At 44.3% G+C, this 18,013-nt stretch overlaps 1 protein-coding gene across 1 annotated transcript in view; it reads right to left on the bottom strand.

Moving 5' to 3' along the window:
- Positions 1-5,203: 5,203 nt before the first annotated feature.
- Positions 5,204-18,013, bottom strand: part of PPP4R1 (protein phosphatase 4 regulatory subunit 1) — a 64,743-nt gene continuing 51,933 nt past the window's right edge. Inside the window, exons 13-20 of the mRNA XM_086472473.1 lie at positions 14,699-14,794; positions 13,213-13,398; positions 11,529-11,690; positions 10,837-10,937; positions 8,376-8,496; positions 8,143-8,277; positions 7,053-7,194; positions 5,204-5,381 (exon numbers count right to left, since the gene is read on the bottom strand). Coding sequence (XP_086328599.1) covers positions 5,218-5,381; positions 7,053-7,194; positions 8,143-8,277; positions 8,376-8,496; positions 10,837-10,937; positions 11,529-11,690; positions 13,213-13,398; positions 14,699-14,794 — 1,107 coding nt within the window. The 3' untranslated portion in view covers positions 5,204-5,217. The remainder of the gene's footprint in view (positions 5,382-7,052; positions 7,195-8,142; positions 8,278-8,375; positions 8,497-10,836; positions 10,938-11,528; positions 11,691-13,212; positions 13,399-14,698; positions 14,795-18,013) is intronic.

Here is an 18,013-nt window from a genome sequence, read left to right as displayed (position 1 = left end):
CATGGCGCTAAGATCTCTCCTCGGCTTTCTTTCCTCAAGGCTGAACAAACCCAGCTCTCTCAGCCTTTCCTCCTGGAGCAGGCTTCCCAGACCTCTGGTCATCTCTGTGGCCCCTCTCCGGACCCTCTCCAGCCTGTCCACAGCTTTTTCGTACAGCGGGGACCAAAACTGAACACAGGGCTGCAGGTGTGGCCTGGCAAGCGCTGAGCAGAGTGGGACAATGTCTCTCTCTCTGCTGGCGATGCCCTGGTGGATGCAGCCCAGCCCCCTGCTGGCTCGCTTTGCCGCAGCAGCACCCTTTTCACTCACAGAGCCTGTTGTCCACCAGGACGCCCAGGTCCCTTTCCGCAGAGCTGCTCCCCAGCCAGGTAGATCCCAGCCTGTGCTGCCCTCCTGGATTATGTTTTACACTCGTCCTTGTTGAACTTCAGAAGGTCCTTGTCAGCCCACCCTTCCAGCCTGTCCAGGCCTGCCTGCAGGGCAGCTCTCCCTCCCGAAGTGTCCACTTCCCTGCTCGGTTTGGGATCATCAGGAAACCACCAGGGTACACTTCATCCCGTCATCCAGATCACTTATGAAGACATTAAACAGCGTTGAGCCCAGTATCAGTCCCTGGGGAACCCCACGTGTGACAGGTTGCCACTTTGAGAAGGAGCTACGTACCAGCACACCCCTGGGTCCGCACCCACCGCCCAGACCACTCGACTAGAGCATGGGTTCTTACTTGCACAGGAAACTTGGACTGCCTAAAAAATAGCTGGTATTTCTTTCCATGTCCAAGCAGCACACCTCTCCTCTGCTCAGCAGCCTCGTTAAAAAGCAGAGAAGCGTGTCCGGTACCTTCACTTCTCAGTCCTGATTCCCAGCCGCTGCAGGCAGTCAATCCTTCTACACCTCCCTGACAGAGACACTCCTACACCTCTGCACAAATGGGTCACCGTGACCAGAGGGCTGCAAGATGTTTCAACATCTGTTTGCTTGTCTCTGCTCAGTCACAGCGTATTTTAACCAGCGAGATGTAGTCCAGCCTCACAGTGACTGAACCCTAAAACACTCCCATTACCTTGGGCTCTTTATTTTTCTGATCTAAGTAAAAAGTAAAGTAAAAGTTACGTAAAATTAAAAGGCAGAGCCTGAAAGTACTTGGGGCGGGAGGGAGGAGGAGATCATGCACACTTTAAATGAGCTCTCCTGCCGTAGTCTCACATTTTCAGGCAGTCTATCAGTGTGCCCTAACTGCCTGTCAAGAAAAGATCAATCACTGTAAATGTACTTCCCACGTTGTCTGAATGCCAGCACAGACAGCAAGACGAGCCCTTCCCATCAGAATCAGAGGGGGGAACCGACATGAGAGAGCAAGTGGAACACAGACCTGCTGTTGTCCATCTGCCCATCTCAGACTCCTCTTCCCGTCCGACCACAACAGACGGGTCCCCGGGCTGAAATCAGGTCAGAGAGCACGAGCACTGCACACTGTTTCCACATCGAAGGACAAGGGAACTAAAGGAGACCTGGCCAGTGGGAAGGAACCCAATCCAAGCGTAGGTGTGCCAGAGCCACAGGACAGACTTCGCCATTCCCCCCTCTCTGCCCACCCACTACCCATTCAAATCGGCATCTCTGAACCCTGCCAAGATAAGGGGGCGAGCTCGGACAAAAACAGAACAAGGAACCGAGGGGGCACGATCCACTGATGATCATGAAACCCTCACGGCCAGCCCCACACCTGCACAGGAGGGTTCCCGAGCCCAAGCAAGCAGCTATTTCAGCTGGGCTGAACTCAGCCGGCTGTTCCGCAGGGCCAGGAATTTGTGCAACAGCTACCTGGGGCGTTCAAAACAGCAAAACGCTGATTTCCAAGCAGCCATTGTGCCTTGGTTAAAAACAAACGACCCTCCAGAGGGTTCCAGACGTTTGCCAGTTTCATCAGTTTGCCTGCACCAAAGCGTGGTGGGGAAGCGGCGCGACCAAATCCTGACGGGTCTCTGGGGAGGAACAACTGAAGATGAAAACGTGCTGTCAAAAACGGCAAGCGGGAGAAAGGCAGGCAGTGCTGTAACCAGGACATGGGAAAAAAGGGATTTCCCACGAAGAAGCTCCAATATGAGCGAGCCAAGAGATTAAATGGAAAACAGTGAGAACTGCTTGTGAAGGGCTGATTTGTTATTCTACCAAGACTGCGGGGGTAGAGCCGCAACACCGCTCTTGGGAAACCGTGGATCAACAGATGCCAATTTGGGAGCCACCTCACTTTCTGCTCAAGAAATCCTGACCAAAGGAGGAATTAACTGAGATTACAAAGCTCAAATCTTTCTTCAGTGGAGACACACGGGAGGGAATTCACCAGGATCTTTGGCAGCATTCCCCGACACTGCCCCACAGGAAAAACAAACAGTTCCTTTTTTCACCACTCAGAACAGAGATGCACATTTCCCCAAACCCCATGTCCTTAGGGACAAGTTGAAGCTTGAATTCCTGACACTGCTAACACTGCTGGCATGAGAAAATTCCTTATCAGAGTTAAGTAACAGAGACCGCATCCCTCAGGCTACAGATCAAATGCTCTTGGGCAATGCTGACAATAAAGCCAAGTCTTCCCTTCCCTTCCACTTCTTGGGAATCCCCAAACGAAGCAGGAAAGAGGCAGGCAGGTCAACGGCACACCAGGGGAATTCAGGTACTCTGTAACTGAAAACACTCGTTGTCTTAGGAAAAGCCTCCAACTCTCCCTCAAATTCACAGGCCTGCGCCAGTTCTGAAGAAACACAGAACAGAGAGAAATGAAGCACCTGGAAGATCTGTCTCATACTGCATCTTGAGAGTGTCTTGTCCTTTAACCAGAGACCACCTAGAGGGGTCAGACGTAACGCTGCACAGCACTGGACTAGCAGAACAGTACAGCAGTAACAGAAGTGCCTTGGGATGAGTTTGTTCTGGACTCCAAACACCAGGATTTAAGTCCCAACACTCCTCCAGCGACTACTGCACTCACTCACAGTTAGAAGATGAGCTGAAGCACGCTCTGTTCTGGACAAAATCCCGTTCACCTCAGGAATCGCACACATGGCCCAACTACAATTCAACTGTCATCAATGAGGCAAAAAACAGACAAAGGGAGTTACGTACTGGCCTTCTTCAATGTGTATGTCTGAGGTGGGAATCATCTGGCCTGGGAGAGGACTAGTTACTTTTGGTTGTTCTCTGGATGGCAGCGGGAGAGCTCAGAAATCCTCCCGCCTGAAGAGCTCTCTGCTTTCTGGCCATCTGCTGTCACTCCGACACAGTGCTGCCACACTGCCTGCTCCCCTAGGGATTTGTGTGTGATTTCTGAACGACTACTGGAGAACAGGAGGAACACAAAACCTGATGAGAGTATTACCTACACTACAGGAACTTGTGAGCTGGGCAGACAGTTGCCTTTTCAAATTTTAAGCCAATTACGAAAAGAAAAAGGGACAAGCAAAGGAAAGACTTAAAAAACAAAAATAAAACCCCACCAAAGAAAACCCCAACCCAAACCAAAAAAACAAATCCCAATCCTAAAAAAAGAATAAAAATCAAACAAACCACCCAAAAAACCCCAACCCACCAAGCTTCAAGGCAGACACAGATGACACTGTATCTTAACCACCTCCATGGCCATGCTCAAGAGCAGAAAAGCAGTAAATAGTGACTTTCTGTTTACTGCAGAAGAGTCTATTTTTCTCCAAGAGAACAGCGGGGGGGTAAGGAAAAAAACAAACCAAACCAACCAGCCACCCCCACAAAAAGAGACCCAGCTGCCTGAGGCTGAACTGCTAGGGATCAGGCACCTGACCGACACAGGAGAAGGTTCTGCTACAGCCCACAGGTAAGCGGCCACAGCCACTTCTGCCTCCGGGGGAATACGCTGCACACGCTGCAGGTCCGGCAGGCTGGAGGGAAGGTGATGGCATCAAGCTGCCCCTGGAAGACACGGAAGGAGATACCGTATGAGCCACTTCACATGACGGGAAACCAAAGCAGTCGCAGCCGAAGGCAGGTGAAGGGCCGTTGGAGCTCACCCTTCCCTGTAAATCTGGACCGAGGTGGAGACTCAGGCTCACTTCAGCAAAGACGCCGTTTCACGCCGGAGTGATGGGTTCCCACGCACAGCAGGGATGCTTGAAAGAGGATCAAGCAAAACTTCCAAGTACAGCGGTGCTGCTGGATGTTTCATCCCAAAATGCAAAATTCTTCACAGTCATTAGGCAAACCCCTTCCCCCTGCAACAGCCGTCAAAGCATAAAGTACTAAAAAAAAAAAAGGCCACTTAAATTTCAAACTTACTCATTTAATGTTTTAAAAAGGTCACAAGATTGCTTTCAATCTTATTAATAAATTTTATTTGGACAAGTAGAGAACAACTTGTATCACAACAGCTTTAAACAACATGATTAAAGACTGCAGCACTCCAAGGAGGCTGACAGATATGTACAGTATACGAAGAAAAAAGTTGCACCTCAGAGCCGATCATGATCAAGTTAAAAATACCTGACTTAAAGTACATGTGCTAATAAATTTCCTTTAGGTCATGACCAGCATGAAAATAATCAGGACACAGGTACTCAGCAAAGTTTTCTGCTAATGGATACAGCAATATGCTGCATTTAAGGATTAAAATCAAATTCTAGTTTAGTGTTAGCACTGAGCCCTTAAGAGAAATCCAAATTTCTAATTTTCCCCATTTACAAACATCAAAGCTATTCCCACTTAAGGGTGTGCCCAGCTGCACACAAATCAAGTCCTTGAATGATAAAAACTTTTAGCTCTAATACTGGAGGTCTCACGTCCCGGTATAAATTTGCCTTTCTGGCCATTTCATCTATCAGTTGCTACAGAAAATACTTGCTAAGTTAACTCCTCAGGAGAAACAATGCAGGTCTCTGGGAATCACATCCTTTCTACAATGAAAATGATCTGCCAATTCAAGTTTTGTTTTTTCAGGAAGACAGAAGATTTAAGGCTTCGGTGGCAAGAATAATCCTCTGAGCAGTGTTTTTCTGAAGTCAAGCTGACACAGGTATGTTTACTTTTTCTTGACTTAAAATCCCTGGTATCAGGTTTAGGTAACATCCACCTGTTAAATCTGGCAAGAAATCTCTCCTTCCAAAGAGGCTGTCCTAGATCAACCATTTTAGAAGCATTTGAGGATAGTTTGTTTCAATTTTTTTTAATTATAGCAACATTCAGAACTTTTTAGTAAGTTGATGAAGCAGTGCTCATGGCATCGTCTGCAATCTTGGTACTGGCAGGGTGTATGCTTGCAAAATACTTGACATCACTGTCGTCATCCATTTGAAGCACCATAATCGTTTGTTCCACAGCTTCTTGGTGAGAGTTGGCAGAATTTAGAAAATACTCTGCAAGAGAAAATGCACAAGACTTACAGGATGAAAAGACTGCAGACACTTCAGCGTAAACCTCAGCAAACTGTCATGAGGTTCAAAACCGCAGGAGACATGGCACACGTACAGTCAAACTGGAGTATCTGAGCAGGCACACAATACACTTCTGAATACACCTGAGAATTCCCCTTGTTTCAGGGCACAGCTGCTCTAACCGTGCTGTTAGAGTACAGGGTTTCTGTGGTCCTTCAATATAAATGCAAGCCTGACAGCTGCCATGACCAAAGAGGAAGAAAAAAACTGCAAGACTCAGGAGTGCACTTGAACTTGTGATGGAGGGAAGGTATCCAAACCCATGCCACTCCGCTCGCGGGCAGGCTTGCCAAGTAGTTACCAAACAATAAAACTAAGGTAACATGAAATAACAGCGGAAGAAGTTCCAACATCTGATGGTTTTCATGACCGACACAAGTTGCATAAAAGCAGCGTAACTACAAACAGCTCATAGGAAGGGCAATTTAGATCCAAGGTTTAAAAACTTCTGAACTTGTTTAAATCTACCTTTCTTAGTCTATCCCCCACCCCTAATCACACACACGACATCTCTGAGGGAGGGACTACCTGTATGGAACGCTGACCCAGCAGCAATGCAGAATGGGGGTGGGGAACACAAAAATAACAAGCAAGGACCACAACACAAATACCAATGCTACATGGTAACAGGACGAACGGTGACAGCATCGGCACAGTTAACGGAGGATAAATTACTGCACATCAGCTGATCCATCTTAACTGTCTGCATGTGCTTACTCAGAGCCTCCAGCACGCACAAGACAGCTAGCACAGCCTCGCTCTCACTGTGGGCCATCCTTTGTGCTGTCCACTGTTCCAAATCGTTTGCATTTTCCTTCACACTTCCTACGCTAGAAACAGCACTCCTCAAGCCGGTGTGTGGTTTTGAGAAATGCAGTGGCCAGAACTGGATGAAGTATTCCACCTGTGGACACTCTGCTGGTTTAATAAACAGCATAACATTCCTAATGCTATTTGCCTTTACAGTGCTCTGGACTCCGAGCACTGCTGACTCTTCTGGCATCTGCTCTGCACTGGGGACTCTTCCCTAAGCAAAGCCTGCAATTTGAAAGTTGCCTGTCTAATTTCCCTGAAGAGACTCCAGAGGAACTTTCTTCCCACTGCTACCATGAAATATAAAAACCAAACAGCAGCCACCTCTTCTCCACCAGTGACAAAACAGACGGTGGTTTGCATGGAAAGATTTTTCTGTCATTCTTATTACACAGAACATCAACAGATTTTAATTTTTTTTTTTTTTTTTACCAAATGAAGGGCCCTGCTCAACAACTTCACAGTTGCTAGTTGTTCGTTTGTACTTTCTGTGCCTTGACGACACATCTACAACCTAGCTCCTTCAGAGAAAATGGTACCAAAAGAATGGGCTGGTGTACGAGCAAGAACTCTTACTTCCTCAGCGTTACACAACCGTGGCTCTGATGCCATAACAAGGTTCATGCTTTTATCTCAGCCAAGGTAAATCCCACACCAAGGAGTCTGTAAAAGCACGAGCGACCCCTGTCTGATGTTGTTTCTTCCTTCCCAGCTGACTACAAGAAAGTGGAGGGACAAAAAATACGCAGTCAGCCCACTGCAACTCCTTCTGCCACTAACCTTTCTCTAAAAGGGTTTGCTTTAACGTTTTTGCAAGCAGGACTCGAACATTTGGAACCCTGTCAGATGCCAAGTGTAGTAAATGCGGCAACAGATGCACAGCAAACTGGTCCATGGGCAGGCAGTCATCCTCACTGATAGTCTGGCAAGGAGACAGAAGCAGTTTCATTAGATTTCAGCACAGTGAGGATAAAATCCCAACACATAATCAGAGCTCACAGATCTTATTACCTCCATAGCATGAATACAGTACGTAGTATCCACAAAGTCTTAAAATAGGGTACAGTGCTTTCTAGCACAAAGTCATACACAATGAAGCACGTCTGGGTTGAGGAAATCCAGGCTCAGCGAGAAGCCCGCTTTGTTTTGTATGAAATGCAGCAATTTCATTGTTTTTATTGTGGTTTTTTTTAAGTCACTGTATCTTTTGAAAAGAGGGAAGAAAAGTAAAAGACTCTCCCAATTCTTTTCAAGATTGATTTAGTCTTTGTTTTAACTAAGTATTGTATTAAGACAAGAACGGTCCACCTCAATAACCATCCGTTGTACCCAAACATGTTTCTCTAACTAAGCTCAAAGCTCACATCTCTCCAAATACGTCCAAGAACTGTCCCACTCGGGCAGCAGACCCCAGCTAGTTTCAACTGTTCTGCTTATTTTGCAGAGAACACGTTTTGTTGGTTTTGACCAAGCTGCACGAGCTGCCTAAGGAGGAATAGGCAACTCCTAGTGCTTGATTTCTACAGAGTAACCCAAAGAAGTGGTAGGCTGCTGCATGCTACAAATATCTCACTTGATGCTGCGTAACAAAGCAGCTTCCCAACTCAGGGATTATTTTGCTATGCTTTTGTTTTATATTCAACATCAGATTTGACAAACTGGTGTTCACAAGCTAAGCTAAAGATGAACACAAGCTCATCGATGGAGCAACACTGAAGAAAGCAGCCATGAAATCTATTCCCTTGGAAACAAAGTTCTCAAATATTCATGAAACTCGTGTCACAGACAGCTGAAGAGTTCCAGTTGCCATCCCCTCTTAGTTCTTACTACCACCCCCCAAAACCAAGAGATGAACAAAAAGACATTTCACCTGGCAAATAAAGACAAAAGTTTGCCGACCAGACCATTTGCGGCATCTACAGAACTTTTCAACAAGTTCATTCATGAGATCTACCACGAAGGTTGATGTTGGAGCCATGTACAGCTTTTTCACCATTTCACTGACCTTGAAGAAATGAGAAGAAAAAAACCAACAAACGGAAGTTACTTCTGACCACCAAGCCTCAGATGTTTAAAATCCTGAATTTACTGAGATTGTTTTACCAGCTTGTAAGAAATCCAACGGACAGAAGACACTTTGTCTGCACAGAGGCTGAAAGCGATAGGTCGCAAGTAGTCATAAATGTCTCGGGCACTGTACAGATCCAGAAGCAAGATCAGTTGCCTACAAGATGGAATAAGAACGAGAGTACATCACAGTAAGAAGAAAGGTAGCTTCAACTGTGAGTATGATCATTTATATGACAACACTCGCCAAATACGCAACGTGGCCATAATGAAGTTACGGAAAAGTAAAATCTTGTATTTTTCAATGCCATCAGTTTGACTACGGGTCACTTGCAAATTTTAAATTACCACTTATTCACAACAATGGCAAACACTGCATGAGCTCCAAGGATGAAAAGTTAGGGGAGGGGCAAGGGAACCAAGATTGCATTTACAAGGCAGGGATCCTGAAGACAGGTACAGTGTACAGACAGCACAGCCATCCGGCTGTGAGAGACACCACAGGGCGCACGTATATTCACATACCCAGTAGAGACTTCTCACACACATAACGTATACAGCTACAAAGCAACTACTCTGACTTAGTTTGTTCATTGTCCTCGGTCACTTAAGCACCCTGATTTATCAAATCGATAACCCTCCTCTACTTCAGAGTATACTGGACAACTACAGAAATTATCAGTTGTCTTCAATTTGTAATGAATGGATTAAGATCATGTGCACGTTGATTAAGATAATGTGTGAAACTGATGCCAAGTAGATCAAAGTAAGGTATAAAAGATATGTTTAAGGAAATGTTCCCTTGGAAAGATGTTGGAGCAGCTCATTCTGGGGGTCATCTCAAAACATGTGGAGGAAAAGAACATCATCAGAAGTAGTCAACATGGATGCACCAAGGGGAAGTCCTGCACTTGGGAGGAGTAACTGTGCACCAGTACAGGTTAGGGACTGACCTGCTGGAAAAGAGCTCTGTGGAAAAAGACCTGGGAGTCCTGGTGGACAGCATGTTGACCATAAGCCAGCAATGTGCCTTTGCGGCCAAGAAGGCCAATGGCAACCTGGGGTGCATCAGGAAGAGTGACCAGCAGGTCAAGGGAGGTTCTCCTCCTCGTCTACTGTTCTGGTGCAGCCACATCTGGAGTACTGTGTCCAGTTCTGGGCTCCCATTCAAGAGGACAAGCAGCTACTGGAGACAGTCCAGCAGAGGGCTATGAAGATGATTAAGAGGCTGGAGCATCTCTCTTATGAAGAGAGGCTGAGGGACTTAGTTATCACCTGACCTAGTTAGAGATGTCCCTGCTTATTGTAAGGGTGTTGGACTAGATGACCTTTAGAGGTCCCTTCCAAACCAATACAGTCTATGATTCTATGATTTTAAGATTTCAGCAGGTTGCAGACTCTAATGTGTCATGAATGGTAGAAACTATGTCCAATGAAGTGCACGGCATGGTACAAGCAGCCAACTGAACGTCTCCATATCAGCAGTAACAGGTAAGTGATTTGTAGTTACTAAACCAAAACACTTAAATGTAGCAAAAACATCACGATCAGTTGTTAAAGTAGGTCTCTCAACATTGACTTAAAAAGTCACACTGTAATTAGTCATTGCTATGTGCTCACTTCATCATCCCTGCTAGCGGAGCCCTGGTTGCACAGTCTCTCCTCGCACGGGAGGTGCTGCAGCTTTGACCATCTTGGTGGCCCTCTGCTGACTTGTTTATCAGCATCTTCCCTGTACTGGCATAGGTGCGTTACCCAGATGAGACCTAACGAGGGCTGACTGGAGGGGGCTAATCTGTTCTTGCTATATACTGACCGTGCTGCCTGGCACACCGCCGGCTCATGTTCAGCTCGCTGGCCTCCACGATGCTCTGAGCTTTTCCAGCAGAGCTGCTCCCAGGGCAGCCAGTCCTTACCTGTCTCACTGTCAGAGGCCCTTCCTTCCCACGCACAGGACGTGGCATTGTCCCTTGTTGAATTTCCTAAGACCCTTCCTCTGCCAGCTTTCCTCAGCGACTTCGCCCTTCAGAGCTGCCTCTCACAGGGGCCTGCCTACCAGTTCCACGAAAAAGCCAAAGTCTGGTCAGGTGAAGTCCAAGGTCACGACTCTGCTACTCACTTCCTTTACTTCCCTAAAGATCTTGATCCCCTCTGTTTCACAGTCATGAATTCAGCCTACTCCTACAGCAACTTGAAATCAAATTGCTAGAATGCTTATGTTGACTTCAAGAGCAACCAGATGTGGTCTTCTTGTTTGGCAGCTTCTCTTTTATGTGAGGGTCATGTTTTCAACATACGGTGACGGGAAAAGACATTCAAGTTCCAACTATTATGAGTGATATGCAACTACTGGGAATTTTTAAGCAAGGGGAGTTGGATAAGGACTATCCACTAATTAAAAATGAAATAAAGAATGTGACTGCAACATATCTATTCTACGATTTTTAACAATTTTTAAATATCCATAACAACAATAAGCATCCAGAAAACTACATACTCAGCCAGCTCAGCACGGAAACGCCAGTTCCTGCTGTTATCAGTCACTAGGAATTCCTGAAGCTGATAAAGATACTCTCGTCTTTTGTCAAGATGAAGAAGCTGTAACAGTAAACGCAAACTTACATGAAGAAACGTAGGCTACAATCAGCAGATGAAACAAAAGCTTCAAAATACATTTAATGAAACACTTGCTTTTACTAAAAAATAATAAAATCTTTACCAATAGTGTTCTTCCCTGGGCTAAATCCTATCACGCTTAAGTCTGTAAAATCACATGGGACACTACCGAAAGCAAAATCTGATCTAGTCTCTACTTTTACTCTAGAAAACAAGAAGGGAAGCAGTAAAGATAAGATTGATTTTAAAGGTTTTACGATTTATGTCTTGCATCTCCAAAAACTCCTATAGAAATTTGAGAATTAAGCTGTGTAGAGGTTAGAGCTATCAAAAAAACTTAATACCATCCACTGGCACCTATATATTGAATAAACATGCACACAAACCAGGCTCTTCAGAGAAAAGTAAGTACTGGCAACACAGATCTCCTGCAAAATATGCTCTAGTATTCAACAGACATCTGTATGAACTCCCACAAAGAGTTGTACCAGGGTTATGTTAAAAAGCAAGTGTGTGCAAAGAAGCGAAGCAAAGTACAGTACTACACTTGACCAGAGCCGAACACAGACATACCTTCAGAAAGTCATGCAAGTGTTTAAGCACACCTATCCTGACTTCATCCAGATCTTTTAAAAAGCCATTGAAGACAGGAACTAAATCTCCAGCTGTAAGCTGGTCTCCAAGGATGACAGCAAGTTCGTGTATAGAAAATGCCAGTGTCCGCCGAACCTTCCACTGCAAAATAAATGAACAAATGAATTTTATTGATGTACCTCTGAAGTGCTCTATTTTAACCTGAGGGTCAGGATCCAAGCTGGACTCCCAGCAACCTCCAGTACTTACAAATACATTCAACAGTATCTCATGTAACAATTGAAAATGAAATTGGAAATTAATTAAAAAAAAAAAAAAGGAATAAAAAAGAAAAATAAAAGCGAGGACAAGTGACAAGGTATAATTTCTTCCACCTGAATATCAAGGAACAAGGCAAATAGAAGTATCGAAAATATTTTAGTCTTCCAGGTATCAGGAAGGAAAATAGTATTCCTGACATCAGCACTCTTTCACACATTATCCTCTGCTTTAGGTTCTTTTGGGTTAATCCATTCCATACTACTGCTTTCTCACTCTAATTTACAAAAGAGATAAGATATATAACCCACAGCATTTCACCTGGCATATTTTAGCTTCCATAATAGATAAAGGTTCACCCACACTGGGTGCCCAGTAGTTCAAGGACCAGTAGAGCTTTTACTCACCCTAAACTGAGGGGGCACTGTTTAATGGAGTAACTATTCCAAATAAGACTTTTTAAAAATAAAATAGCATCTGTTCTTCAGCCAGCACTTTCCAATTAGCAGGGGTACTGTTCTTTTGTCCTGGTTTGGCGATTCAGTCGTAATTCAGATTACACTGGCAGTAACCTCTGGACAGTTCTGAATACAGGGTAATTTGGTTTTAGTTAGGTTTTAAATTTATCAGCTGGTTGTTTTTAATGGCTGCAAAAGAGTTTGGAAAATATGAGCAACAGCCATGTATAAAATTACTCACTACACATCACTGAGAACTGCTGCTCTGACATAGCAAGCAGCAAGTTCAAGAGAGGTGAAGCAGTCTGAGAATGTTTCAAAACATAAAGAGCATCTCCAAAAAAGGAAACAAGGGAGGACTGGGAAACAACTGTAAACCAACAGTAAAATGCACAAAGCCATCTCCTTGCCACCTGACAACAAGGAAAATGCTATTTCCAGTACTTGTTTTTAACGCTGCAGGGTGATAGTGATGTTATTCCCTTATGACTAACTGGATGCAGCACCAAAAGGCCACCAAAAAGCCTGGCGTGAGGCTGACTCACTCAGCTCCAGACATGCCTGCAAGGGCACATGTCTGCTCACGCAGAGCAGCACAGCCCAAATTCTCATACCTATGAGAAACCCCGGCACTGCCGTAAGATCTCAAGCGAGCATAAGAAATTTAAGACCTCTCCTCACATTCCCACCGGAGATCCACCTCCCACTCAACCTGCCCCACTTCCTTACCACCTGAGCACCACACCCCCCCAGCTTCCTCCGCGACAACCATTACACTTTCACTCATCATACAAATAACTGATACCAGCAACAGAAAGCTCCATGTAAAAAGCAGAGCAACCCAGCACCCAGTAAACAAGAGAAATCTGAAACACAGAAGTTCAGATGACTCATTGTCACATCGTAGAAGTTCAGCTCATTCACTCTCAAGAGCTTTTTGATCTCACCTGCATGTCAGATGCCAGCGTCTCATAGGTATCTTTCAAACAGTGCCAATTCTGCCGGCCTAACGTAAGCGCCACACCGGGCAGGCTGTAGGCACAGTGTTTGGCAATCTCGGTATCAACTGTTTGTGCGCGGGATGGATCGGTCATCGATAAATACTGATCCAGCAAGGCCTGAGGTACAACATCCTACAGTAAGAAAAAAAAAAAAGTGTTTACACTATTTTCAATAAATCCTCATAAGGCTTACTAAAATTCCAGGGCACACTGACAGAAAATCTTTTTTTCCCCCACAACTATAGAGTATTCCTTAACTGCAATCTCTTCATAAGAATGCAAAGGTTTTGTATTTCCTAAGTTCCACCAAAAAGTTCCAAAGAAACAATGACATGACTGGGGGCTATTTGAAAATATAAAGAGCCATGTAACAGACGAATGGGTGGATCACTGTCCACTTAAGCAGACCAGGAAATTAAGAGACTACTTATTCTACCTTTCTACAAACATGCAGGCTCATAGGCTGTGCAAATTGGCCATTTTAACTCATCCATAAAAACAGGCAGGACAGCAAATGATTAGACTTGCTCAAAAATCGTTTTCCTGTTCCTCTCAAAATCTTGGGGAGGTGGGGAGAAGAAAACCAAATTAAAATGCTTCGGGGAGGGAGGGAAGGGGAGGGGGCAGAGCATAGCGTGTTCAACGTTGCTTCCAAACTCCCTAAATAGCCAGCAAGAACAAAAAGGCTTCTCCAGAGACAAAGAGATCTCTGGCGAAGACCAATACTTCTCTCCACTGAGAAATTAAAGCACCTGAATGAAAATTTCGTGAAAACCTCTTTGCATTGACTCCAACACTGTCTTTGCTTCATCTATTGTCAGTTTATCTCAGGCACCGATTCTACCCAAGGGGGTGCACAAGAGCACTTCCCTAACACAGCTGCCAAATAGCTCAGCTCAAGCAAGCAACAAGAGGGACAGGGGCTCCCACTCAAGGAATCACGCTGGCACAGGGTGGCACACTTAATACTGAACGATATAATAACAAACATTCGATTCCTTTGGGGAAAAACACAGGTATAGTTCGAGCTTAAAGAAACACTTTCACAACTTTTCTGCAAAAAGCTGTCATGGGGTGGGGGTGATCCCATTCAAACAAACAAACAAAAAATCTTGTTTCCTCAATAATCTAATTTCTATTACAGGATAGTTTCCATAGAAAATGAAACCAAGTAAAACCAGAAGCCTATGACAACCGTTACCTCATGTCAAAAAATACTGTCATCTCTTACACATAATTAAAGCAGAAGCTACTGCTGAATTAAGCCATTATCTCTGGAAACAGAATATTTTAAAACTACTTAAGAGGTTTGCTATATTTAATAGACACTCCATTACATCAGAAATGATAAACAGATAAAAGAAATCCCCATATATATAAAAAAATTCCATATAGCTGATATATGTAGGAAAACCAGAAGTCTGTCATTTACCTGCACTTTGGATTTTCTTTCTTCTTCAGGACTGAAACTACTGTTTGTGCTCAAATCTGAATCATTATGAATATAGTGAAGTGTAGAATCCATATTCTACAAAAAAAAAAAAAAAAGAAGGTCACACAAAATACATTCAAGGATTAAACATAAAACAAATGTCAATATCAAGAAGTGTTGTCCTCACCTCAGGGTCTTTTTCTTAAATTAAAAGAATACATGTTTCAATATCAAATACAACTTTGTTACAGCCTGAAATCAAGAGATCTGTTAAGATAAATCTTTCTGCTTTCAATTGCAAACACAGGCTCCTCTTATTCTGCTCCATTTTGATCTTATGAAAAATCAGGAGTGGAGTACCTTTGAGACTGCGTTAAGGAAAATGTAACTAACACACGGGTCATGTTGCTTCTCCCCTGAAGGGAAAGTGAGAAAACATCTGTAGCAGGTTTTGTTGAATTTGTTGCTTTGGATTTGTGGTAGAAAAAGGTCAAAACAAACACTTAGAAGTAAAAACTGATGAGACTTACACTGTTGCTCCTTTCCTAGAGGTGATTATTCTGTAATCTCTACAGATGAGCTTCACCTTATCATACAGAGTCCTAGTGGACCACAGCTGCTGACACTGGTGGCCACCCCTCTCAGCAGTTCTATTAAAATAATTTTTAGCAATCATTCAAGCATCCCAGCTACATATCTAAGCCTTGAAGATAAGGACTGAGATTCTGTTTCAGAACTGTACCAAGCAGCAGAGGTCTGATGCGCCATGACAAACTGTGCTGCTGAGGGGATGCACTGTCACTTTCTATGCCAGTGGAATTCCCCAAGTACAATGGACTTTGCATAATCAACTGTGAATTTCAAGAAGTACATGATGAATATGAAAAGTAGAACAGGCTGCTGCGTGGTAGAACAGGACAACGGCATTTTTGCCAAGGTATCTGTTCACAGATGCTGCAGGGTGAGCTCTGGGGTCAACACAAGCACGGAGAACATGCCTACTCTGCCAGCTGTTCGGATCAGTTTGACAATGAGAATTTTCCAGCAAACTATAAACTTCTTCAGAAAAGCCTCCAGGACACCATCTGTGTTCCTTGGTTTGACTTCAGACAGTTGCTTTTTCCTCTTCCACGAGCTGCTTTCATCTAAGCACTGGGTTGTAATTTTAGTCCCTGAGGTACAATTACAGGCAATAAGGAACAGGCAGAGCTGGGAGGCAACTGCCCATCGCTTGCACCGCAGCCCAAGTGACCTGTCGGACTCATCAAGCAGCAGCACCAAGGTGCCCAAGAGCCAAGGAAAGAACAGAACTGCAAGCAGCTCCGTAACTACGTGTGTCCAGCAGCATACAACTCCAAGTATGAAACCTCCAGGGGCTCTGAAAACCCTCTCTGCAGGATTTTAGTTTGCCAGTCAATTCTTCCCTCCTTTTTAGCTTTTTTTTTTTTTTTCTTCCAGGAAAAGAGATCATTTTCAGCATTGCCAGAAAGTCACTGGCTTTGACCTCTTTCAAATCAAGAAATGAGGCAGCCACAGTGCTTTCCACAAGTTGCCCAGGTGCATGGGACCGGAGGCCAGTCATCCATTCTTCTACAATAAAAATGAAAAGACTCCGTCTCACAATCTCTGCTACACCAGCTCTAAAAGGCTAAGTTTTAAAAAAATATATACATCCTTTATTGACTGAACTAAGTTGAACAACTAAATATACTGAAGTGTGTCACAGGTGGGAACATTCTACTCAGCCACTTTTAAAGTCAAATATGCATTCCAGAAAGGAAGAGCTTCAGCACAGAACTACAGCATCAGTCAGTATTGAAGTCAATGCAGTATCTCTGTTCCTGCAGATGAAGTTCCATCTGCACTTCTGTCATGTAACACGCACACACTGAACTGAGCACTGCAGAGAGCCAGGACAGAAGAATTCAGCAAGGTTTAGCCTGAAGGCTTCCTGCGTACCAAAGCGGTGAACCACCACCTCTGAGATGCAAAATCTTTGTCACAGGCTTACAAACCTCTTATGGGAGGTTTTCCTGCAGCTGCAGTGCAACAAGAGCTCCGTGGTTGTGCTCCACAGACCTCTGCTCTGCACCACAGGTGGCACAAAAAGGCCACAGCACCAGGACAAGTGGTGCTGGTATTTCATGACAGGGCAGCTGGCCCAAACACAGAGAGAAGAGGCCAGTCTCAGAGGTCCAGTGTCCTCCCAGCATCCACCCTCTTCTTAAAGAGAGGTACTTGTACCAGGGCAAGAGTAAGCTGATTTTAGTCCTATTTCCTTTCTCTTTCTTTTCATTCCCTTCTCCCTCTAAAATACAAACAAAATAAATGGTGGCTCTCAAGGAAAATTAAAACAGCTACCCTCATGCTCAATAAACAAGCTTCATCTATATCCCAAAATCTTATCTGTTCACTTTGTTACATTTATTTTCATTTGAATAGAGAATCTCTCTTTAACATGCAGCATTAACTCCTCCAGGAGCCAATACAGACGCAGAAGGACAAGCGAAGTGCAATTTTGTTTTGTGATGTGTGCAGAACTACGATGGCTGCTTTCAAACATAAAATGCTGTAGCTTGATTTTTCTCAAGTGTCCAGCACTCTACTGACACATTGCTATGCCAAAACTGGGGAAAAAACAACAAACAAAAAACCCCAAAAAACAGACAAACCCATCACCAAAAAAACCAACCAACCAAACAAAAAAACACCCCAAAAACAAACCCATAAAAAACCAACGAACCAAACAAAAAAACACCCTACAACAACAACAACAAAGCAGCCACCCACACAAAACCAACTAAGCAAAAACCATCACCATAAAAATACAACACCTGTGAAAATCAGATCTCTCTTCACTGCTAGGGGCAACAGTCCACTTGCTCAACAGGTCACAGCTTGATTCCCAAATTCTAGGTCACCTCTATAATACCCTTTTCACTTGTAAAATGAGGACTTGATTCAGTGCCAGTAACAAACAAGGAAGTGACAGATTAAGAGTGTCCTTTTAAAGAGTAAAACTGAAACATGCAAAACCAACATCTACCAGCAATGTAACAGGTTCTTAAACTTTGTCAGCATCATACTCCGTAGAGAAATAAAATGCAGGACAGGTCCCTCTGAACAAACACCACCCTCATCACCCCCCCCCCCCCAGATCAGAAGCCAGAGGATACATTCACAGTCACTTCACAGGTTAGTATTAGAATGAAGTACGTGCAACAGATCCCGCGGTAAAGAAACACACCAAGCCTGACATCAGGAATTAGGGGCACATTGTCTTTTTGAAACCAACCAACCAACCACACTTCTGGT

Source organism: Leptosomus discolor, chromosome 13 (genome assembly GCF_034619465.1).
Source record: "Leptosomus discolor isolate bLepDis1 chromosome 13, bLepDis1.hap2, whole genome shotgun sequence".
Taxonomy (NCBI): Eukaryota; Metazoa; Chordata; class Aves; order Leptosomiformes; family Leptosomidae; genus Leptosomus; species Leptosomus discolor.
This window is presented reverse-complemented; position numbering and strand designations above follow the sequence as displayed.